This window comes from Vanacampus margaritifer, chromosome 2 (genome assembly GCF_051991255.1).
Source record: "Vanacampus margaritifer isolate UIUO_Vmar chromosome 2, RoL_Vmar_1.0, whole genome shotgun sequence".
Classification (NCBI taxonomy): Eukaryota; Metazoa; Chordata; class Actinopteri; order Syngnathiformes; family Syngnathidae; genus Vanacampus; species Vanacampus margaritifer.
In genome coordinates this window covers 39,014,015-39,037,344 of record NC_135433.1, presented here as the reverse complement: position 1 = coordinate 39,037,344, position 23,330 = coordinate 39,014,015, and the positions used below count along the sequence as shown (strand labels likewise).

At 38.2% G+C, this 23,330-nt stretch overlaps 2 protein-coding genes across 3 annotated transcripts in view; one reads left to right on the top strand and one right to left on the bottom strand.

Moving 5' to 3' along the window:
- The first annotated feature begins 1,512 nt into the window (after positions 1 to 1,512).
- On the top strand, positions 1,513 to 16,750 carry LOC144043345 (neurabin-1-like). Its single transcript, XM_077556884.1, has 20 exons — positions 1,513 to 1,668; positions 1,755 to 1,884; positions 2,651 to 4,285; positions 4,834 to 4,966; positions 5,040 to 5,160; positions 6,782 to 6,886; positions 7,058 to 7,148; positions 7,242 to 7,376; positions 7,545 to 7,598; positions 7,978 to 8,078; positions 9,346 to 9,474; positions 9,575 to 9,671; positions 9,735 to 9,780; positions 9,901 to 10,037; positions 11,453 to 11,673; positions 11,754 to 11,813; positions 14,586 to 14,793; positions 14,957 to 15,055; positions 15,206 to 15,391; positions 16,311 to 16,750. Exons 3-20 carry the CDS (start codon positions 2,831 to 2,833, stop codon positions 16,527 to 16,529), a joined length of 3,597 nt encoding a protein of 1,198 aa, XP_077413010.1. The 5' UTR covers positions 1,513 to 1,668; positions 1,755 to 1,884; positions 2,651 to 2,830; the 3' UTR covers positions 16,530 to 16,750.
- LOC144043346 (integrin alpha-6-like) overlaps positions 16,747 to 23,330 on the bottom strand; it is a 27,489-nt gene continuing 20,905 nt past the window's right edge. Inside the window, exons 18-26 of one of the 2 annotated variants that reach the window (XM_077556886.1) lie at positions 22,433 to 22,510; positions 22,231 to 22,333; positions 21,985 to 22,155; positions 20,629 to 20,730; positions 20,341 to 20,451; positions 19,279 to 19,377; positions 19,059 to 19,184; positions 18,870 to 18,970; positions 17,275 to 17,423 (exon numbers count right to left, since the gene is read on the bottom strand). In XM_077556886.1, coding sequence (XP_077413012.1) covers positions 18,902 to 18,970; positions 19,059 to 19,184; positions 19,279 to 19,377; positions 20,341 to 20,451; positions 20,629 to 20,730; positions 21,985 to 22,155; positions 22,231 to 22,333; positions 22,433 to 22,510 — 859 coding nt within the window. In that variant the 3' untranslated portion in view covers positions 17,275 to 17,423; positions 18,870 to 18,901. Of the gene's footprint in view, positions 17,424 to 18,869; positions 18,971 to 19,058; positions 19,185 to 19,278; positions 19,378 to 20,340; positions 20,452 to 20,628; positions 20,731 to 21,984; positions 22,156 to 22,230; positions 22,334 to 22,432; positions 22,511 to 23,330 lie in introns of both variants that reach the window. The other variant, XM_077556885.1, reaches the window with a different exon arrangement.

Here is a 23,330-nt window from a genome sequence, read left to right as displayed (position 1 = left end):
CAGTGTCCGTGTTAGTGTTCCAGGTAATGTCAGACAAGGGAAATATTCAGAAGACAATATCTATATGAATAATAACAATAGTATGAATTATATTGCAGGTATTTGTTAAATCATTGATGATATTGGTAAACCTGGTGATCTGTATGTCTTGCATTGATATATTATGTAAACAAACTCGCAAGACACAAATATTGACAGAGGGTGACATGAACTCCTTGGTCAAGCATTACTGTATTTACAAATTGTTATTCATTTACCTCAAATCAGAGCAAACACCCTGAATGGAAAAATAATGAAATGAATCAATGACATTTTTTTAACATTACACTTACAGGGATAAGATAATGGCTCTGAATGTTCGGAACTCCTGCTTTAAAGTGTAGCAGAACTATCCTGCCCGAGAGGAGCTGCCATAGTACACTTTCTGTGTGAATGTCCCTCTGTTGGTGGTAGCCAAGCAACTACATTTTGCCTCAATTGTCTCAATACACAACTAATCAATCAGTGTGATTTGGCAGGTTGTTGATGTTTTGCTGCCTCCATAAGGAAAAATATGTCTTTCTCTGCTTTCACTGTTATTTAACTGCTTGCCTAACTGCCCTACCAAAACTGATTTTTAAATATTGGCTGTAACAAGTGGATGTTAAGTGTGTTGTAATTTTTTGCTTCTTTGTTTTGTTTTGTCCCAAAAATGTCACATTCCTTTAAGGCACCTAGGAACTGTTTTCAATTAAAAATGGTGCAGTATGTCTCATAAAAAAAGAGTGTCATGGTGTGATTAATGATGTAAATCCTTTGACTTTGCAATAAATGTAAATTACATTGTCTCAGAAATTAATTTTCTATCATTTTGTTCTGATTAGGTTGGTGACCACTGATTTAGAATCTTCAGTGAAGTTTAACATGCATATTTGGGGGATGTGGCAGGGAAACTGGAATACCTGGAGAAAACCAAAGGGCCGATATTCAAATTCAGGACCTTTCAACTGTGAGGCAGCTGAGCAAGCCACTACTTCACCTTGTTACCATGGGGCTAATTTACTTCACCAAATTACATAATCCAAAACATTTAATGGCAAGTGGAAGTCACGAAAAGGCAATGTTGACTAAACATTTAAGTGTGGAGAAAGAATACAGAGTTGCTCTGTGAAAGTCAAGGTGACCGACTATTGGAGAGAAAGATGGAAACTGGAAAATTAGTGTAAAAATAATTACATAACATTTCTCACTTTTCCATTTTCTGTCTCTGCTTAGTTCAGTTCGGGTTTTGGTATTATCCTTTGTGTAGTTTTCCCATCAAGAACATGTTTGCAATTGTAACCAACCATCTCAATTGATCCAAGTTTAACATCAATATACTATCCTTTGGCTATGTCAAAATTTACTTTATTCCCATTCCAATTTAATCTAATTCCTCCCAATATTTAATTTACTTTCCAGCCCTCCCCTGCCTCATTTGGTTCACCTCATTTCAACGATGGCATTTTCATTGGCCACTATTTATATCATCTAGGTCCCATTGCCACCTGGGACAATGGTCCCCATTCAGATCCAGGTCACAGTGAGTGGAACCAGTCTGCTTTGTGTAGCTCACTCCAGTTCAGTTGAGTCCATCTGCCATACAAGTTCGCTTCACAGAGACACAAGATGCACTGTGCCAACACACAGGTGAGACACACATACACTCACACACCCGGAGTGCATTAGCAGGTACTGCATCACTGCTGTCATTTGCTTCACACGCTTCCATGCAGGTTGGTGGCTGAATGCACTAATTTGCGTTGATGAACACAGGTGTGTTTTGATACAAGGCCTTCCTCTGAGAATATCAATAGATGAAGAGAAATTGACCATCTCAACGGTGATGCTACAACACAAGTAAAGGTAAGTGCATGTCTGTTAATTTAGATAGATAGATAGATAGATAGATAGATAGATAGATAGATAGATACCTCGGTGTTGGTACCCACTCACCGTCAGTGTTTCACAGTTACTGGAGTCGTTTACACAGGATTACCAGGGATTATCCATTTACAGTATTTAGAAGCATGAGTCGCCATCTGTCTGTCTTGGTCGTAGTAGTGAGGGAGACGCCTGCACATGTCTCCGAAGCGACAGCACTCACGGTAAGACGTAAAAAGGTTTTATTTTATAGTTTTGAACCATAATGATAACAGCAAACAGAAAACTGTGTTTTAATCTTTAAAAAGGCGCGCGCCTCACATGAACGTAAAATGGTAAACGACGCTTTCACTGACGGTCGTAAACTCCGTAATCCACGCACTGACTTTCGGGAAAGATTTTTAATAATGGGTTAAAATTAATTTTATTTGACTGGTTAATTGTAAAATGAAGTACATAGTGTCGTTTTGTGTATATTGTACAAGAAAACACAAAAAGGAAATATCACTTCGTTAATTTCCTACAGTTATTGAATGCAGCAAACAAGCTAATTGTAACAACTAACTACCTGCGTGCGAGTGGGACTTTTGGTACATGTTCGACGACACAAACAAAGAGTAGCTCACCTTCTGATGCTCGGTGAGTCGACCTCTTTTCACTTTTGTGGATACAGTTAACGACAACCTGTATATATTGTGTGTTTAACAAATTACTCATCCGTGTCTTTTCTTTTTTTTTTTTACTTTAGAATTTGACCTCCTCTCACACCACCCCTCGTGGAGAAGTTTGCCTTTTGGATACCATCTTTTATTTAACTACTTGAACACCAGCTCATTTTACCAGCATATTTAAGATAAAAACTTCCACGGTATCTACCTTCTCAACGTAGTTGGCTAGCCTTTTCCCACTCCCTTCCAATCGTATCCCAATGATGCGGACAGACCACAAAGGCCGAAGTGCCTCTCCTCACAGGATTTCATACGAGTCTGACTTCCACGCCATTAAATGCTCATTTGACAGTGGGACCGGCCTAAAGCATGGCTCCAGGGCTGATTCTTCCCAGTCTTCTGTGCACCAGTCAGGTCGACCAACCAGCCTCTCTGATCCCCCTGCGACCCACCCCACCAGTGGCCGAGGAAGAACCCACAGCACCAGAGGTCCTAAAATTAGGGACAACATCTTTCTCCAAATGGACAGCCAGCAGTTGAGACAAATTGGTGGCTCAGGGCAGTGTAGCTCTAGCACCACAGTCGTCCATTCTCCTCAGAATCCCAACATACAGCAGCTCCAAACAATTTCCACCGCCAGCATGTCCACGCCTGAAACCCTCTTACATGATAAACCGGCCAGATCAGAAGAGATAAAGGATATAGACAGGGCTGCTCTCGCGCAAAAGTTCACAGTGACCAGGAAGTTGTTTGAGACTAAAGTGTCGGGTGCTAGTAGTGGAGGGTCAAAATGTTCTCTAAGCAAAGACGAAAAGGATAGCTTGGGTGAAGACAAATGCCTAAAAGAACACCTCATAAACATGTCCTTGCCAAAGACCTCTTTAACAACAAGCCTTAAATCTCTTATGTCAGATGACCTCAGTGGGGAATCAATTAAATCTCCTTTTAGCGCTGAGGAACATGGGAACACCCCAGCAGGTGTATCGAAGAAAGAAGAGGCCGAAAGCCTGTCTCTTTGCTCTAGCTTGACTCCTGAGAAGCCTCTCAGGGCAGAGCTTGTCCATGTGAAATCCTCAGAGAGTGATGATAGTGACGAAAAGGATAAAGAATTGCTTGTAAATAAGGGAGAGGCTATTGTGGGTAACAATGTATTTTTTGAAGACCTGGTGGATGACGTTTTTGAAGATCCCAGTTTGGAAATGTCACATACTTGCTTGATGGAACTAATCGCAAGAGACTGTAGTTTCATAGCAGACAAGTATGAGCAGGTGAATGAACACTCTTGGGAGGAGCCGAGCCAACATACTGACAAGCAAAGAGAGGAGCACTGCGACATAGGTGAAGTTTTGCAAGAAAATTCAGAGAAAGAGGATATTAAGGAGACTTGCACACAACGTGAAGATGAAAAGAAAGCTTGTGTAACACCTGAAATGCAAGAATGTGCCAATATGGAGCCACAGGAAGATGAGAGAAGAGAAGAAAGCAGCGAGGGAAGAGTCAAGGAACCGCTTCTTTGTGGGATAGAGAACAAATATTTAGAGTCCGAGCGTGAAACCTCTCAAACACAAGATCCGGAAATTTCTCTCCTCACAGGCAACCAGCTTTCATTGGAATATGAAGAGATGCCCGGTATTCCTAAACTATCCGACCAGGATGATGAAGATGGCACAGAAGGCTCAAAGAGAAAGGTCCGCTTCTCCTCAGCACCAATCAGGGTGAGCAAATCTAGCAGACTTTTGCGGTGTCACTGTGTGCTTGTGTTGATAGAGAAATGCGAGCCCGCGGCCATGTTTTTAGTGTGTCAGGGCGGAGGAAAGACAAGATCCCACATGCTTCACTCTGTCAAGCTTCCATTCAAATACAATCACTCGACTGTTGTGGTTTACACAGTATGAAATTGATTCGATAGTTGAAATTGCTGAGGGGGGGGGGGGCATAGTGTTAAAAACAACAGCAATTTCGAAACAAAGTGCTGTACATTAATATGATTTGAAGACAATACATAAGCCAAGTGAACATTTCACGCACATCATGAAGTAATAACAATGTTGAAAAAAGATTGCACAAAAGGGCTCAAGTCTCATGCTTTGTTGTACACCACGGATAAAAATAGGTATGAAGGTGAGTTTTAAATGGACAATGAATTATTTTATTTTTTTTATAATAATATTGTTCAGCCCTAAATAGCAGAACATAGTTCCAATGAGCTGTGCTTGTTTCTATATCTCCCTGTTGATGATATGTTCTTGTCGTTGTCTTGCAGGTGTACAGCACTTACTGTAACGCAGATTACAACAGACGCAATGACGGTATTGACCCAGTATCCGCCTCGGCCGAGTATGAGCTGGAGAAGAGAGTGGACAAAATGGATGTTTTTGAAGTGGAAATTAAAAAGGGTTAGTCTTCTCTGCCAGTTATACAATTCTGAAGTATGAAACATTAAAGCCTTGTTGTTTTTCTTTCTTCCAGGAGATGATGGGCTGGGCATCAGTATCATTGGAATGGGGGTAGGAGCGGACCAGGGCCTGGAGAAACTAGGGATCTTTGTCAAGACAGTCACTGAAGGTGGAGCAACACAAAAGGATGGAAGGTACGATATGGCAAATCTGGCTTTTCCTTTGCAACAATTATCTAGAACATTGGTTAAAGTACGACTTCAGACACTTCCTGCATCTTTGGTAGGGTAATTGTGTAATATTTGAACATGATAACAAACTGAACTTTGGAGGCCACCTCAGATGCAATCGTGCACTGTGCAGTTAGCAATTTATTTCTTGAAATATATTATCTAGAATATATCAGTGTCTAATGGTGAAGCAGTGTTTCCCCACACGTATTAATACTTGGGTGGGTCACCCAAGTAAACTGGCTACCACCCAAGAAGTTTTCAAGAAAATCTATACTATAAAAAGAAAAAACGTGTCTCGACCGGATATACCGCATGTAATGTAAATTCGCTGTCACTCACTTGTGGATTGTGAAGCTAGAGGAGACATAGTAATCTGTGAAGGCCTTAAAGGATACAGAACATTCCTTCCACATTCACAAATTTGTTATGGTTAACACTTAATATGAACTCTTATGTGATATGTAGGCATGGGCCAATATTAGATTCTGATGACCATGACAAGTTTTGTGGTATTAAAATTGCAGCTCTAAAATATCATTTTTTGAAATATTTGGGTAAATAAAAGCAGCATGTTTTCCCCCTCATAAAACACAGGACATTTTATTTCTAAACTAAATCTAGTAGAGTTGGTTAAAAAGAAACTGAGAAGAAAATAAGTCAATGTTAACAGTCTTCTTCTGTTATAATTCTTCTTGGTAAGTCACACAAAACAGACTGAGGGGCTACTTATGTTGTCCTTAGGACTAACTAGTACAGACGCTCCCCACCTTACGAACGAGTTACGTTCCGGACGATCGTTCGTAAGGTGAATTTGTTCGTAAGTTGCTTCACTGCTATATTTTGTATTATAATTTATGTTTAAAGCCTATATAAGTATATTGAAGGTTTATATAAGTATGTTTAAGGCTTGTACAAGTAACCTGCATTGGTTTGTACTGAAAAAAACTTTTAATAAAATGGAGAGAATACGTACAGTACTGTACTGTACTACGTATGTTAGAGAGAGAGCGCGAGAGACACACACAGTATGTACATGTACGTAATAAGATAAATAAAATGAAGTTTAACTTACTTTTGGAAGATGTACTCGATGCTTAAGGAGATGATGGAGGAGGAGGAAGAGGAGGATTTTATATCATGAGAGATTCTTCGTCGTCGCTGGAATCAGCTTCAAAAGTTATTTCCTCCTTCATGGGGACCGGCGTTTCTTCCTCCTCCTCCTCGACACGTTGCTGAGCCTCCAATGAGCTCTCACAGCGCCAAGCGTCAGTATTAGCGGCGGAAAGAAGCACTACGCGCAATACAAAATCTAACTTACAGCATCTCTTTCCGAACATTTTTCGACATACTGTACGCGCAGAAATGTTCGTATGTACCGTTGTTTGTAACTCGAATGTTCGTAAGTAGGGGAGCGTCTGTACCTACAGGCACCATTTTCATTTTTCTTTTATGGGTTATGTGTGATTAGATGGCTCTTCAAACTGCTCTTTTTGAGCTGGAACATTAGCCTGCGTGTAATATATGATGTATTTAAATAGAGCCAATGGCAAAATAAAAAAAACTGTCATTTGGTTTTATTTAGGATTCGTGTGAATGATCAGATTGTGGAGGTGGACGGTGTGAGTTTGGTGGGAGTGTCCCAGTTGTTTGCAGCAACAGTGCTCAAAAATACATCAGGCCTGGTCAAGTAAGTTATTTACATTGATCTTGTGTTTTTTTTCCCCCACTAGTTTCTAACTTAAAAGTTTGTACAAGAATGGTCTTTCATAATCCATGCAATTATGCAACATCTTTGGACGCATCTGTGTTCACTAGTATTTGTATGCATTGAATCTGATTTGTTCTTCTCCGCCGCAAGGTTTCTGATTGGCCGAGACAAAGAGGGGGTGGAGAGTGAGGTGGCGCGCTTAGTCAACGAAAGCCTGGAAATGGAGAAGGCATCACAAAAGGTTCAATTTGTACAGTATCACAAATCTAGAAGATGTGATTGAAGAAAGAAAGTCATGTACAGTAATACATTTTCTTTTCTGGGCTCACAACAGAGTGCAGATTCAGAAACTGATGTCAGCGTGACTGAGGTTGTCTTCATACCTGAGGATGAGAGTGAGGATGAAGAGGAGGACATTTCTGTACTGTCCAATCTGGATAACAACCAACTGTGCCTCAAATACCAGAAGGTACTTTATATTCAGCACAAGACAAACTTATGGGGCTTGTAAGTTACCGCAAATTAAAGGGAGATGCCAACTCAATATTTTCTCCTCTTTGGTAATATTTATAAAGGTAGTTTTTTTTCTGTCACCCTTAATGCAACTGCACATTTTTTTAAATTGTTTTGTTGATAGCTTCAATCCAAACTGAAAAGAACAACAGCCCAGCTTCGAAGTGCTCGAAAGAAGGTAGGCCCCTCATTCACACAAACCCAATATTCATAAACTACCTTTCAAATTTAGGACAGTCTGACCCATTTTAATGGCCGATGAAATGGTGCAACATGGCATTATTAGGACACAGGCCACGTCTGCTTCTTGGTACGGCAAAAAATGGGAAAGCGACTGGCTTTCAGTCACGAAATGTGTCTTTGCTCTATCCAACGGTGTGACATCAATGACTCTTTTATTTGTTGTTTTCAAAGTCTTGAAGCAGGAAGATTGAGCCAGTTTGTTAAAAATAGCTCACTTTGGGCATTGGACTGATGAAAGGATAAGCATATTCCTTTGTGAATTGGATACACCACATGCTGCACACATTACAAAACTAATGTTGTTCTCCATGCAGTTGAAGGCACATGAAGAAGAGAAGATGAGATGGGAGAGCCAAAAGGCAGAGCTGCAACAAAAAGTCAAGGATGGAGAAGAGAAAGCTGACAAGCTGGAGAAGTAGGATACCATCTCTATTGTCTTGTTACATTTTGTCTTATTTAGGCTGGATTGAAACCACAATTTGTTCAGTTAATGTCCTTTTTTTCGATTGATGGCATTTGTTGAGGCAGTAACAAAACAGCCATCTGTCCATTCTATTCCACTCATCCTCATTAAAGAGGAAGTCAACCCCAAAAATCTCTTGATAATATGTTGTTAACGCCCCCACTAGTCTAAACATGGTATTCTGATTAATATTGTGTTTCTGGGATATGAATTGGGCAGAAAAATCCAACTGTTTTTCCCATCTCGGGATGGCCATTTTGTCTTTTGCTGTCGACTTAAAATTACATCACAGTTGCTCAGATAACGACCGTCACGGCTCATCTGTTTTCTGGGTTTGGTCATGTGACAATGGCAAGCCGAACCCTTGGGCACTGTGATTTGTCAACAGCAAATGGCAGTACAAGACAAAATGGCCGCACCCTGGGATGGATAAAATATATATATATATATATTCAATATTAATCAGAATGCCATGTTTAAAGGTGACGTCAACCCAAAAATGTACTTAACAATAATGTGTTCTATGTAGCCCCCACTTGTCTAAACTGTATTCTGATTAATATTGTTTGCTTAATATGAATTAAGCAGCAAAATTCACCCGTTTTTATCCATCTTAGGAGGGCGGCCATTTAGCCACTTGTCGACTGAAAATGACATCACACTAGATAAGGGCTCAGGTAGAGACCAATCATGGGACAAACTCAGAAAACAAGGTGAGCTGTGATAGGTCATTACCTTTCCTGGCAACTGTGATGTCATTTTCAGTCGACAGTAAATGACAAAATGGCCGCCCCCTGAGATGGATAAAAACTTGTGGATTTTGCTGCTTAACTCAGATTCCACAAATGAAACATTAATCAGAATGCCGCACAGACTTCATTACTGTAAAGAGAATATTTGAGTTGAATTCCGCTTTAAGATCAAGAGGGGGCAAATAGGACATATTTAGAAGATTTTGGACTTGACTTCCCCTTTTAAATTGGTCAACAAAACGTGATGAAAAGCTAATCAAGTCCAGGCACATTTAAATATACATATTTACTGCTACAACATCACACAATATGAGAGATGTCCTGATGTCTTTACCAAAAGTAGTAAAACTACGGTTGTCATAGAAAAGACAATTGATGTTGTCCTTACTACGAGCCACTGTTGGAGATTCTAAAGTTCAACTCTACATGACTTATTGTTGCTTGAGCAGCCTCTCCGTGACTCTCAGGTATTGGCAAGAGGCCCAGACACTATGCAGTGTGGTGAGCCAGCGACTGGCTGATGCCCAGAGCCAATCAGACAGCCTGGAAGTCAAGTACAGCAAGGCCAAGAGACTGGTCAGAGAGTACCAGAGCAGGTAATCGTTTAATTCCTCTCTATTAGCCAGTTAGCTGTGGACTGCACAGTAATAAGCCGTCTCCTAACCTGAGGGATTCCATTTTTAAACGTTTGCTCAGGGAGGAGGAAGCGGACAGCAGAGAAGCAGAATTGCGTCAAGAAATGGAGGAGAGAGACAACAAGCACAAGGAGACCTTTGAAAGGCTTCAACTTCAGGTGAGGAGAGCTTCTCGAAATGCATTGCAGCTAATATTAAACTTCAGCATATCTGATTTTCAGTTGGAGAGTAAAAGGAAGCCCCTTGCTGTGGAGTCATTAGCCCCAGGTCGGAAGCAGCTTACAGGACAATTTTTCGTACATTTTCACCACTTAAGCAATGCACAGTGTGCCACAGTCAACATGTGACTTTGTCTTTGCGTGTGTCTCACCTTTTACTGTATATCAGATCCGGAATGGTTCGTTGCAGTTCCTCACACACAACGACTGGACTGCAGTGCGCACATAGCGCGAGGTCAGCTGGCCCAGAGGTGCAAACGTCATCCGCCTTCACGAGAAAAGCTCAGGGAGAGCTTGAAGAAAGAGGTATGAGGTTTTAAACGTTGGTGGGCACAAGTGAAGTTTTATGCTGGGGCAGGAGCTCAAAGTTTAAAAAAAAAAAAAAAAAAAAGAGGGCATATGAAAATGTCTGGCCTGCACTGTCCACTCACTTGGGGTTCAAACTTCGAACCCATGCCATCGAGCCACTGTGCGTGGGGCGGTAACCTGGGGAGGATGAAAAATTGATAGAGGGTGTATGTATGTATGTACGTGCGTGCGTGCGCGTACATGTGGGGGGAAAAAATCCATTGTAAAATTCTTAATTTAAATAATGGCTAAACAATATATCACATATAATGTTATTTTTCTGCAATGCCAATCACCCACAAAAAAACAGTTTTAACATTTGTGCATGAATTATCAACAACAAATTTACATAAATAAAAATGATTATGTAAAATGTACATGAAATTTTAATTTTAAATAAGACAAGTTATGTGCTATTATGATTTTACTATAGTGCATGTAGCGTAAAAAATGTCTTATTTTAAATTTAGCTTGATTCAGGTAAGAGCAAATGTCGTTTGTCTGTTCTTGAGAAAACGTTGTGATTATATTTTATTTGATTCTTCATTGCCCCACTAATTTCTGAAAACCCCACCAATGTAAAAAACAAAAATGAGCTGTTGGCTATAATAAAAACAAAGATAATGTAGAAATTTCCACAGATACTTAAAGTATATTTCAATTCAGCTCTTATTGAGTACATGCCGCAAGATTTAATTAGCCCAAGAGAAAAACAAGTTACAAACATTTACTGAAAGTGTTCTTTCTATTTTTTTTTCACATTGAGCAGACGTCTATTTTTTTACAGACTCGTGCTACGTGCTCCTAGCGCTTGTCAGCCGTGTGAAAGTACACAAAAACATGTAACTATAGTGTTTACATGATTAGCAGATACCATCAATTCTATGTTTGCCTTGTAAGATCCGTCTGACTTCAGGAAGAGGGTTGATTAAAATTCTGACTCAGAGGTACAAATTCCGACATTTTCTGTGTACCTTAAACGCATCAGTAGTTGTAGCAGATGGGGGACAGGAACATTCGTTTTACCGGAGATTTTTGCCGTGGTGAAAGTGGATGGGAAGGATCGTGGTCTTTATCAAACTGAGGGGAACGTGTCCCCCGCGTCCTCGGTGCACTCTATGACCTTGGCTCTTGTTTACTGCGAGTGAGACAGAGCGACCAACTTACCGACGGCAGGCGCAGCGGCGAGCAACCTAGCCTGGCTTTGAATGTCTTCAAATAAGAGCGTGTCTCGTAGTATGGCGTCATCTTTGAGCATCTTGTGACCAAAGATATTGTAATAATAATTAAATTTATGTCAATTATGTTGTTGAATTCTGCACTTGCTTGTGCTGGGGTCATCCCAATCATGCTTCACATTGTCTCCTGAGCAGGAAGAAGGTGAAAATCTGCAGGAGAGCGGATCGCAGTCGGACGGTGTCGGACAGAGGAGCAGCCAAGTTGAACTTTCCAGTTCTTCCTCTTTCTCGGTCAACAGTCCTGTCGACGCGTCTGTCTTCACGCACCCAGTCTACGTCGCTGACACCAACATCATCAACCCCCAAGTCAAGTCCTCCACATCCAGGAAATCCAAAAAGAAAATGCCTGACTTCAGGTACACATTTATTTATTATTTCAACATGACCCCAGACATGTTTCCGTTTTCTGTGATTTGATGCCGCTGCTGTCACACAGTGCCCTTCGAAAATCTCTGAGCAAGAGGAGGAGTGGGAAACTGCAGAGAAGGTCCACCAGGTAGGATTGATTTTCTTGCTGCTTATCAAGCATTCTGTTTTTGTTTGTTTCCGGCGATGCCAGGATTCTGTCTGACACCAGCAACATGCTGAAATAATCATCTCCACTTCCTCACAAATTGTCTTGCCAGCGGGAAATCTTATGTTTTATATGTACCCCTAAAGGTAAGTTGGGGGAGAAATCAGTAAGTTAAAAATACAACTACCATTTGACAGTTAAAACATGCAAAAAAAATCAAACAGAATTACACTTGCAGCTTAGCCAGTGGTTCTTAACCTGGGTTCAATCGAACCACAGGGGTTCGGCGAGTCGGTCTCAGCGGTTCGGTGGAGGTCAAGAACACAACCAACTCAAATGATTGGTGATGATAGGTCCTAGTTTGGCCATCATTGGCTGTAGGTGATCTCGCTACATTGCTTGGCCTGTCTGTGCTGCAGAGAATTTGGTGCGCTCAGTAGTCAATTTGCGGCTGTTGTGGTACGTCGTGTAATTTCTTTATTACTGTAATCCCTTCTTAATAGGGCTGTGCAATTAATAAAAATTCAGTTACAATTTCAGTTATTACAATCCACAATTACTTAATCAGCGTAATCATAAAAAAAGATTAATACAAATTTTTTGTTTTATCCAAAAGGAACTTGCATAATTGTAGCGTTTCAAATTTCAAAGTTTTATTTGTCTTAATATTTTTTATTTGTTTTTTTTAGTTTAACATTTTCTTGTTTTGTACCAAAAAATTATCGTCCTACTGCACAGTGCACATGCTGTACTCCAACTTTTAAGTTTTTGCCAACATAAATAAATAAATATAAATTATTATAAATTCTGTTTGGTCCAAAATAAACTTACACAATTATAATGTTTCTATTTTATTTTATTTTTATTTTTGGTCTTAATATTTTTAAATGTGTAAACATTTTCTTGTTTTGTACCAAAAAAATTAATGATCGTCCTACTGCAGTGGACAAGCTGCACTCAACTTAGTTTTTACAAAACAAGAAAATGTTTACACATTTAAAAATATTAAGACCAATTAATTAATTAACAGTTATTTAGTGATGTCAAAGCTATAACTAATTAATATAATCACCTTTTTTTTTTTTTTTTTTTTTTTGCATTAATCATGTATTAACGCAGATTAATCACATTATTTTGACCGCAGATGATCCTTTAGCTCAGTGGGTGTCAAACATACAACCCGCAGGCTGGATCAGGCCCGCAAAGGGGTGTAATTCGGCCTGCGAGATGCTCTTGTACGGTAAAAAAAAACAAAACAAAAAAACAATGTCAGACCAATTAATCTGACAGCCAAAGTCGAAACTTATAAATATGTCATTTCACAAGCAAACTTGTACACGGAATTGACCTGCATGTCATTATTTTACACACAACTTAAACTAATGGTTTGTTGACTTTTTTTTTTTTTAGGCCAACATTAATCAAACCTAAATGTGCTGAATGTGACACACATTTAGCTACTGGTAACACTAACGCATATGACATGGATTAACATCCTATAACTTTGTTAACTGCGCCACGCAATGCATTCTGGGAACAATATATATGCAAAACAGGTAGACGTCCCGCGCCAGGAACTCATACGGGCAAAGTGTTGCCGCATTTCATTTGCATTTGTGTTATTTCTTGGAACAATATGTTTACAGTTCCTCCTCGCAATTTAGGGCTGGCTTCAAATAGCAAAGATCTGTGTATAATTGACGGCAATAGTTTTTAAGTTATATACCGTGAATTAACCGGTCCGGCCCATCTTGGTAATATATTTTCCTCCATGCGGCCCCTGAGTTAATATTAGCTTGACAGAGGATCGCTACGTTAAAGGTAGCACCGGTTGTGTTTGAGCAATAAATATGACTACATGCATTCAAGTAAAGCATTTAATAAATGTTTGCGTATAACATTTAGAATATTTGTTCATGTCAAAATATTGGGTTCGTTTGTTCCCATTTTAAATTATTTAAAATTTATTTAAATTTATTGATTAGAAAAAGAGGAGGATGAGCGTGTGCAGTGGATCAAAAAGTGTTGAAGACGTCCTCATAACATTAAATGTCAAAAGAATAATCAGATATCAATGTCAAAGAATAATCACATAACAGGTGCGCTTAAAATTTGGCAGGCAAAAAATGTTGATTTAAAAAAAAAAAACATTTTTAATTAAGCGATTTATTGTGATTAATCAAAATTCTAAGATGTGATTCATGTGATGGAAAAAATGTAATCGTTTGACAGCTAAATACCGTTTGGTCAAAAAGGAACTTACATAATTGTAGTGTTTCAGTTTTTTTTTTTTTTAATTGGTCTTAATATTGTTAAAGGCTTAAACATTTTCTTGTTTTGTACCAAACAAATAATAATTTGAATAATTGTGATTTGAATAATTGACAAAATAATCATGATTATTATTTTTTGAATTCACATTAATAATGGAACATGGTGTTCCACAGGGTTCAATTCTGGGGCCTCTGATGTTTTCATTCTTTCTGCTACCCCTGGGTTCCATCTTCAGAAAACAGCGCTGCTTGTTTTAAAGTGCTCAATAAATCAAGAGTCAGCGTCCCAACTACATACTTTGCAAGGCCACGTTGAGCAATTCTAGTCTAGCACAACTAGCAAAAATATAGGAACACTTCCTGAATTCAAGCCAGATTCTATGGCGCTACTTAGAGCGGCAAATATTTTGTGAGGTGGCACATGGTATGAAAAGTTTGAAACTCCCCTTGCTCTGGTGTTTGCCACACAATACATGTCCAGGGCATCTTGTGGCGACCTGGTGGCCGAGCCGGCTGAAGTTTCTCCATCAAGCTCGCTGACCTCCATCCCGTCCTGCTTGCCTTTCGCCTGGTTCGGCGAGCGAGGGAGGGAGAAGGAGGAGGGGCGGGAAAGAGGCGGCAAAGAGACGCTGCGGTCTTTGTCCAGCAGCAGTTTGCCTTACTTGACCACCTCTGGTCGAATTGATCAGGTATGACCAAAACACTGCTAACATGCTAGCTTGCGTGTGCTTGCACTGGCATAGTGTGGGAAAGTTATCCGTTTGCAGTCCCCCTTAACAGCCTCAGTATTGGTCAATTTAAGTCACGTCCAGTGTGCGCATGCAAGTGTTTGAAAGTCTGTGTTGGTTGCAGCGTGTTGGCTCGCCAATGGATAGCGTGAGAATGGTGGGGCCCGGCTCCAATCACTCTCTCTCTGGACACTCTCACACTTTCACCTTTTCATCCACAGAGGTAAGGCCTTTCCTTTCCTATCTTCGCCTTTCCCACTTCCTGCCTCCTTTCACGTAGCGCCCGCTTGATGCAGTTGTTCTTCTCCAAAGACCATCTTTTGAAACATTGAAATGCATTTAGTTAGTTATTTATTGCGCTCTTCGCTATTAGACTTTGGATGACGACCCTCTGCTGGTGAACAACAACCAGTGGCAAAGTCGACCTGTGTTGGAGTGGAGCAGCCAGCAAGTGTGTCTGTGGTTGGTGGCCATGAACATGGAGCAATACATGAGTGACTTTGCAGCCAGAGGGGTTGACGGAGAAAAGCTGCTCAGCATGGACACAGACAAGCTCAAGGTCAGAATAAATATTGATGGGTATTTGAAGAAGAAGGGGAAAGAAAGTGCATTGACATTTAGAAATATCAGTTGATTAATTGGTAGATATATTCACATAAATGTGTTGGGAAAGCCATCTTCGGTACCTAAAACCAACAATATTAATTTTTTTAATGGCACACATTTTCTTGGGAAAAGTTCCTTCATAATAATTATGTGGATAATATAGTAAAGTATTTGTGAATCAGAAAATTCCTACATACCGTAGTAAACGGATTCAAAAGAATGCATAAAATAACTTTTTTGTCATCAATTTTAGTTTTGTTAGTTTTAAGTTTACGTCAGCCTTTTTCTAAAATGAGTAGGGATTCAAAACTAATATCAATCACGTTTTGCTATATAATAAAAATATAACCTTTTGTTTATTTGTTAAATAAACAAATGATTTATTTTTACGTTTTTCATTCGTAGTAGTTTAATATTTTTTAACGCTTATTCTTTTGTGAATCTGAAAATCTTGTGGTAAAAAAGATACGACAAAAAATAAGCATAAGAATATTGTCATACATTTGTGTTTGTTTCATTCATAATTCATTTGTAACGCATTTTCATTTGTTCATCGGAAAAGTCCTACATATATGAATGAGATGCATACAAAAGAATTAGAGTTGAGGAGTTTTTATTGGATCACCAATACTATATAAAAAGCAATAATTCAATTCCTTTATAAAACATGCAAACTTGTTTCCTTGATAATTTTTTTTTTATTTCTAATAATGATTAAACAATCCATAAAAACCCACACATTCTGTATGGGTCTTCAATTGGGTATTGGTCGCCCTCTAGTGGAAAATGATTGTAAAAGCAACTTGGTGTAAAACCAAGCTGGTCTCATCGGGACGCTGCCCTCAAGAGCTTGCTTCCTTTGTGTTGTTCAGGCCATGGGTGTGTGCCAGAGTGACCGCGCGTCTCTCAAGAAGAAGCTGAAGGAGATGAAGCGACGCGAGGACAAAGAAGAGCGCGGAAGGGAGAAAAGGCGCAAGGAGTCGTCCAAGCGGAAAGAGAGAAATGTTGAGAGCGAAGGTGTGGTGATCGAGAACACGTCTGCTCTGTTACGACGTAGCGGAAGAATGGCGAGGAGCGAGTCGCTCCTCTAGAAGGACTTGTCTGAAGAATTTCCATTTCCACCAGCATGGGCGTGCATTTGCCATATCACAAAAGGGTGATCTTGGCTAGCATTTCCCTGAGAAGTTTTTTTTATCTTATGATGCGAGAACACCAAAAATCTCACTCTTACAGCACTTGTTTAATTGTTTTTATACTTTAACTTTATGTATGCTTTTAAATGTCATGTTTAATAAAAATGCTTTAAAGTCCATTTTCAACTCTCTTTAATTTTTAAACTGTTACATTACACACGAGTATGGCAACTTTAATTTATTTTTTGAATTTTATTCCATTTGCCAATTTCCACTTTGCTTTTACACACTGCAGTCACTCAATACTGTACTAATTAAGGCAGATGCATTGTTGGGAAAAAGAAAATAAAAAGTCACACATTTGCATTACATGACTCTTTGGTCTTTATAGCACGTAACAAAGTTCCCCTTGAGTGAATAAATACAAAAAAAATGCTAACATTAAAAAAAAATATGTATAAATTCCCTGCCCCCCCCTTCCTCTCTTTCCCCAATCCCCACCCCGCACGCAAAACACAAGAAAATGTACAAAACAAGCTCCATAGTAGTTCAGGACCATCTCAATGTAAAACACTCTTTCCAATGAGTACTTACTTGCATTTAAGACTAAAAATAAGCCCCTGAAGCGCAAAGTTTAAAGAGAGCAAAAAAATATCTGGTCTTGGTATTTACATTTCACCAGGATGTGATTGAGAATTAAGAATAATGTTTGTTGTCATGCCATGTTGTCACCCAGGATTTCTTTTCCAGGTTTTGCCAATCCGCATTCACGTCTCTGTCTTCACGTTTGATCCGGACTGCATTGTAACTGGGAACCTTTTCTTCGCGTTTGGCCCGTTTGAAGAATCCGCACTACGGAAAGAAATATGAGCAGATGTCGGCGTGAAGAAGAAGAAAAGGGTGAATGTGTGAAGAGGCTGTGAGTGCAACAGCGACCAAAGAAAAAAGCAAGTCAGTGAGATGCAGAAGGAAGGCCTGAGACTCGACATCAACAGCATATAAAAACTGTAAATGTGTCATTGCTGGTTAAGCGGCACCTCCCCAAGGCCATGCATGCACAGTGGTACCTTGACTTCTGAGTTCAAGATCTCAAATCATATCTCCCCACTCAAATGAATTATTAAGGAAAAGACAACTGTTCAGTATAGTGCTATGTAAAAACAGACAGCATTAAGATAACTAAAAAAAAAAAATTCATAAAAAAAATCAACTGTTAGATTTTATTTCGCTTCACTCTCAACACTTCTCTAACTTTCAGCAACTTCATTTTTTCAAGGATAAGGACCCAGTTTATAAATTATTTTATTGCCCTTAGCTGGCATTACAGATAAATGTAATAAAAAGCCAGGCTTGACCAATTATAGAATTTTAAAATAGACGAGCCTGGTCATTTATTTATTTTATATATTTTAGATAAGATTAAAAAACAAAAACAGCAACATTGTGCATGTGGTGTTTGTTTTGATAAATTAAATTTTCAAAAATCATTCTTTATCATTCCATTCTAATTAACCAACAATTGAATTAAACATTTTTAGAATTAAGTCTAAGTCGTATTGTAAATATATATATTTTTAATTTTTTATTTACAAAAAACATTTTATATTTAGGAAAATCTAAATATCTAAAAAAAAAAAAAAAAGAGCTAAATAATTTTAAGCAACCTATTTTAGAAACATAAATATAAATATAAATACAATAAATAAATACAAATAAAATACCTTTTGACGATGATAAATCATTCTGTTTAATTGTATTCATTATTGCATTAATTTTAATCAATTAACCAATTATTTTATTATATCCATTTAAAAATATTGACTATGTTATGTATAGTAAAATAATTCCTCTTTATTAATTAAATTATTTTGAAGAAAATTATAATTAGCAATTAATAAAGTGAGTTTTAAAAACGTTAAATATATATGTAAAATATTTTGTTTATAAATGTTGACGAATGTTTACCCGATTAAGGGAGGCAAGCTTCACAGGGCCCCCAATATACTTTGGGCCCCAAGAAAGTATTTTTCTGCAAATTGTATAATTGCACTGCATCGCAAAGCAGGGGGAAAAAATCATCAGGGATTTATTAATTTTTTTTAGTTTGAAGTTGAGGCACTCGTGAATAAAGGTACCACTGCAAATTAACAGTCACATGAGCCATAAAAAAAAAAAAAAAGTCAACTTTTGCAATAATAGCATTCATGTAACCGAGTGAGGAAAGCCCAAATCCAAGAACCACAAAGCGGCAGAAATATGCACCCCATTTCCAGTCATTAATGACAAAATTAACCTCACATTTTGCTTTCTTTAGGATTTTTTTCTTTTCTTTACGCATTTGTTGTCAGCTTCTGTTTTTCTGACAGGTCCTGTTTTTTCTTTTTCCCACAGACTCCACACTGAGGAGAGGCAAGTTGTTAGACCATCGTCACATAATCGCCTCACGTTGAACTATACATGCGCGTTTGAGTGTGCGTGTGTTTGTACCTTCCAGAGAAGGAAAGCCAACAGAGCCAGCAAGAGCAGGGCCAGAAGAACAGACAAGACAATGATCCACCACGGGACTCCTCCGTACTGGGCCTCACGTCTCTCAGGGAACGCGGTCAGTCGCATCTGGGAGGGAAAAAGAAGAAATAGTCCGACGGATCAGAATGGACGTTATTCTCTTCTTGATGGAGAAACATTGCATGTGAGTGTGTGCGCGTACCTGGGTCTCAGTATTCTGAAGCACCATGTTTTTTCTTGTGCTCTCAACATGCAGAGTCGCCTTGACGATCACCTCCACATGGTGCAGCTTGTTGTAATCCTGTTTAAGAAAACAACAGCAATATAATGACGTGAGAGGAAAACAATGTTATGCATATCAACACATGTTATATATATATACATATATATATATACTGTTGGGCTATTTTACAATGAAGCCATGCTGATGTAAATGTGCAAAATGTGACTTGGCATTGTATTGGTAAAATAAATATGGATGTCCCTGAAAGTGATGATGCTCACGAATACGATATCTGTGATTTCCAAAAACTATTTGAAATGTGGACTCGTCAGACCTCAGATGAGCTCAGGCCCAGAGTGTTGAAATGACGGTATTGACAGTGATTGGCAGTGATAGATAGCATGCAGCAGGTAGTTAGCCACTCGTGAAACACTTAAAGAGAGCCTCGGAGGTGTTTTAAAAAATAAAATAAAATAAATAAAATCAAACTGGGGACTTTCCAAATCTGTAATATGTTATTTATTGAAACTCAAATTATAAAAACAAAATATCACTTGATATTAACCCCCCCTCAATGTCCAATCATCATGTTAAAGCATGCGCATATATTTTTTTATGTCTTTATGGTTTGGCTTGAATATGGAAAGATGGGTACTTGATCCCTCTTCAGAATAAGTGAAAATGTAATAAACAAATAAATAAATTTTAAATAAAATGTATATACGCCACCCTTCAAAAGTTGTATTTATTTATTATTTTAATTAATAAATATAAAATAAAATGCATATACGCCACCCTTCAAAAGTTGTATTTATTTATTCATTATTTTTATTTTTTTAAAGAAAGAAAAAAAGAAACACATTCAGTTTTTCCATTTTCCACATTAACAACACCGAGACTGTTTTTTAATAATAATAATTTAATGTTATCATCATTTTTTTTTAAAAATATAATAAAGGTTTTTAAGTGACACCAAACTTTTGAACTCTACTGCGTCTATGAGTGAGTTTTGTAGTATTGTTGTGTGAAGTGTGCTGTTACCGATGACAATGTGCCGTTCCAGAGGCGGGAGTGAAGGGTGATGACTGCGTTACCGTCCAGGCCTCGCAGGGGACACTTGATCTTCACACACTTGGCCCCATCGTCACAAGACTGAAACATCCAACCATCAAACTATATTCAACTTTAAGTATTAACTATACTAAAATTCCGATTTTTTTCCCCCCATCAGTCCTTCTATACACAAATAAATGGTTTTCCAATGTTCAAATGACTATGATGAAAAAGATGAGTGAAACAAATCCAGTGATAAAGTATTTTAGTTTTTACCAGAATTTTTGTATTCTTCTTGTCCACCAAACGTGAAATACTTCCTCCATCACGTTCCTGGGTCTTTTCTGAGGCCCTGCTAATCCTGCTGTTGCTGACTTCCTTTAAAAACACACACAAAAAGTCAAGCAAGATCAGATCTATGTTCCCAAAATGGAACCATGGCCCATATTTTACATCAGAAAAATTTCACAGTAAAACACCAAATAAAAATATACCGAAAAGCAGATAAATGGGTTTATTGTTTTGTTTACCAACTAGTAGAGGAGTACAATAAAAAGCCAAAAAATAAAACGAAAACAGCAAGGGCCCCAAAATGGAACCCTGTGGAACACCATACAACAGTGGGACAGAGTGAGACCCAGATCAACCGAAGCAAACACAGAATGTCTTGCCTGCCAAGATCTAAACCACTCTAGAGTGCGACCACTAATGCCCACCTGGTGCCGCAAACAGTAATTCCCATGATTCTGAGCCCTAGCACGAATAGGGAAAAACCGTGAACATCCGCAAAATATATTTATAATTGCCTATATTCATAATTTTAATCATAACTATACGACAAACACTTAAATATCATAACAATGCAAAAAAAAAGTAATTACAGGAAAATTCTGGCTACCACTGCTAAATTTCATGGGAGTTTTTACAGTGCAGGCCTAAGTCACATTAAGTCACATCCCAATTTGTCCCCACCAGGTGTTATCATAGTTTTGGAATTTTTCATTTTAGTTTTGAGTTTTGGTTTTTAAATTTAGTTAGTTTTAATTAGTTTTCAAGGTGGTTCAGTTAGTTTTTATTAGTTTTAGTTATTTCATAAATGCTTAGTTTGAGTTTAGTTTTACTTAGTTTTAGTATTAGTTTTAGTATTGGTTTTAGTATTAGTTTTAGTATTAGTTTTAGTATTAGTTTTAGTATTAGTTTTAGTTTAGTTTAGTTTTTTATGTGTGTATTACTTGTGCGCAATATTTAAAAAAACACCACGGGAGCAGCGTCATCTGAAGGTGCTTTTCTATTGGCTGCTGCTAGATGACGTCACTTTTGTGTGGCACACTTTAAAACGTCCTTATTCCGCTTGATATCAAAATAAATCTACTTGAAATCACATTTAAAATCATCCCCAAAGGCTCATGCATTAAATTAATTACCAAAGACTAAAACAAATTACATTTTTACTATAATTATTGTTAGTTTTAGTTAGTTTTGTAAACATCAAATGTAGTGTCAGTTAGTTTTCATTTTTTTAAAAAGCATTTTCGTTTTTATTTTATTTTGTTAACAAAATTATTTGGGGAATTTTAGTTCGATTTTTTCCGTTAGTTTTAGTTAACTAAAACAACCTTGGTCCCCACTGACCTTTTTGAGAGGATTGATCTCCGATTTCGGCGTGCACTCGATGTGATCCACGCCTGTGGCGGTGACCTTCGTCAAGTAGAGCAGCCACTTGTTCTGCGCCGTGGTCTTGGGCCAGTCGATGTGCAGGGTGGCGGTGCCGACGTCCGCCATGCGCCTCCCAATGTTGATGACCTGAAAGAGGCGGGCGGGATTATGTGAACCAAGAAGTCACACTATGGAGGATGTCAAACCGTCTTGTGTACTCACTCTGATCTGATGTATGAGGGGACTTCCGATGTCACTTTCCGTCTTCATGGAATTCTGATCTTTGGCCTTTCCGCGGAATTGCACCTGGGAGGGCTGAGCTTGCCTTGGAAAACAGAAACACACACACAGATTTTGCCATCAATTCTGTACAGGTACACATTAAAAAAAAAAAGTGTTGTGAGCGTGTAGAACAATTTGTTACCCCGTTATAGAGAGCTGCAACAAGATGGCCACGTTTGCCTTCGCTTTAACAGCAGCTAGTGTCGGCTGCTCGCTGGTTCTGCAAAGGATAAAAAAAAACACCCATCCTCATCATGATAGAGTATAACATCATGTACATTATTTGGTAAGATTCAATACAGTAGGTCATGGGGTTTACTGTGTGGAATGTACCATGGTTTATCAATAACCCACTTTAGCGCAATAGCAAAATCATAATTATAGTCAGTAATTGTATGAAAAGGAATTTCACACTCTAAGTGGCCCCTTGATTACATTTCCACCAAAAAATAAAGTCAAGATCAACTTTCTTTTTAAGTTGCTATACAATATCACCATTCACCACATGAAGGCAATGAGGGTGCTATATTGTTTTATAAAGTCAAACTTTTGTTGGATTTCGATAATAGTTCTTTTATACAACATGCATTGAGAAATGTATGATAAAAAAATTAATATTTTAACTCATTCACTGCCATTGACGGCTATAAACGTAAAAAATTCATTAAACTATTTCTATTAGTTAAACTTTTTTTCCACTTTTGTTAACAATAGTATGAAAACCTAGTATTTTTTTATTGTACATTTAGAACAGATAGGAAATTTGTGATTAAGTGCGAGTTAACTAGTGAAGTTATGCGATTAATTACAATTAAAAACTTTAATAGCCTGACGTCCCAAATTTTGTAATAATCTTTTTTTCTTTCTTTTTTTAATTGATTCACTGCCATTGACGGCTATAAACGTCAAAAATTCATTTAAACTATTTCTATTCATTTAACATTTCTTCGCCCTTTTGTTAACAAGAGTATGAAAACCTCGATTTTTTTTATTGTAAATTTAGAACAGATATGAAATTTGTGATTAATTGCGAGTTAACT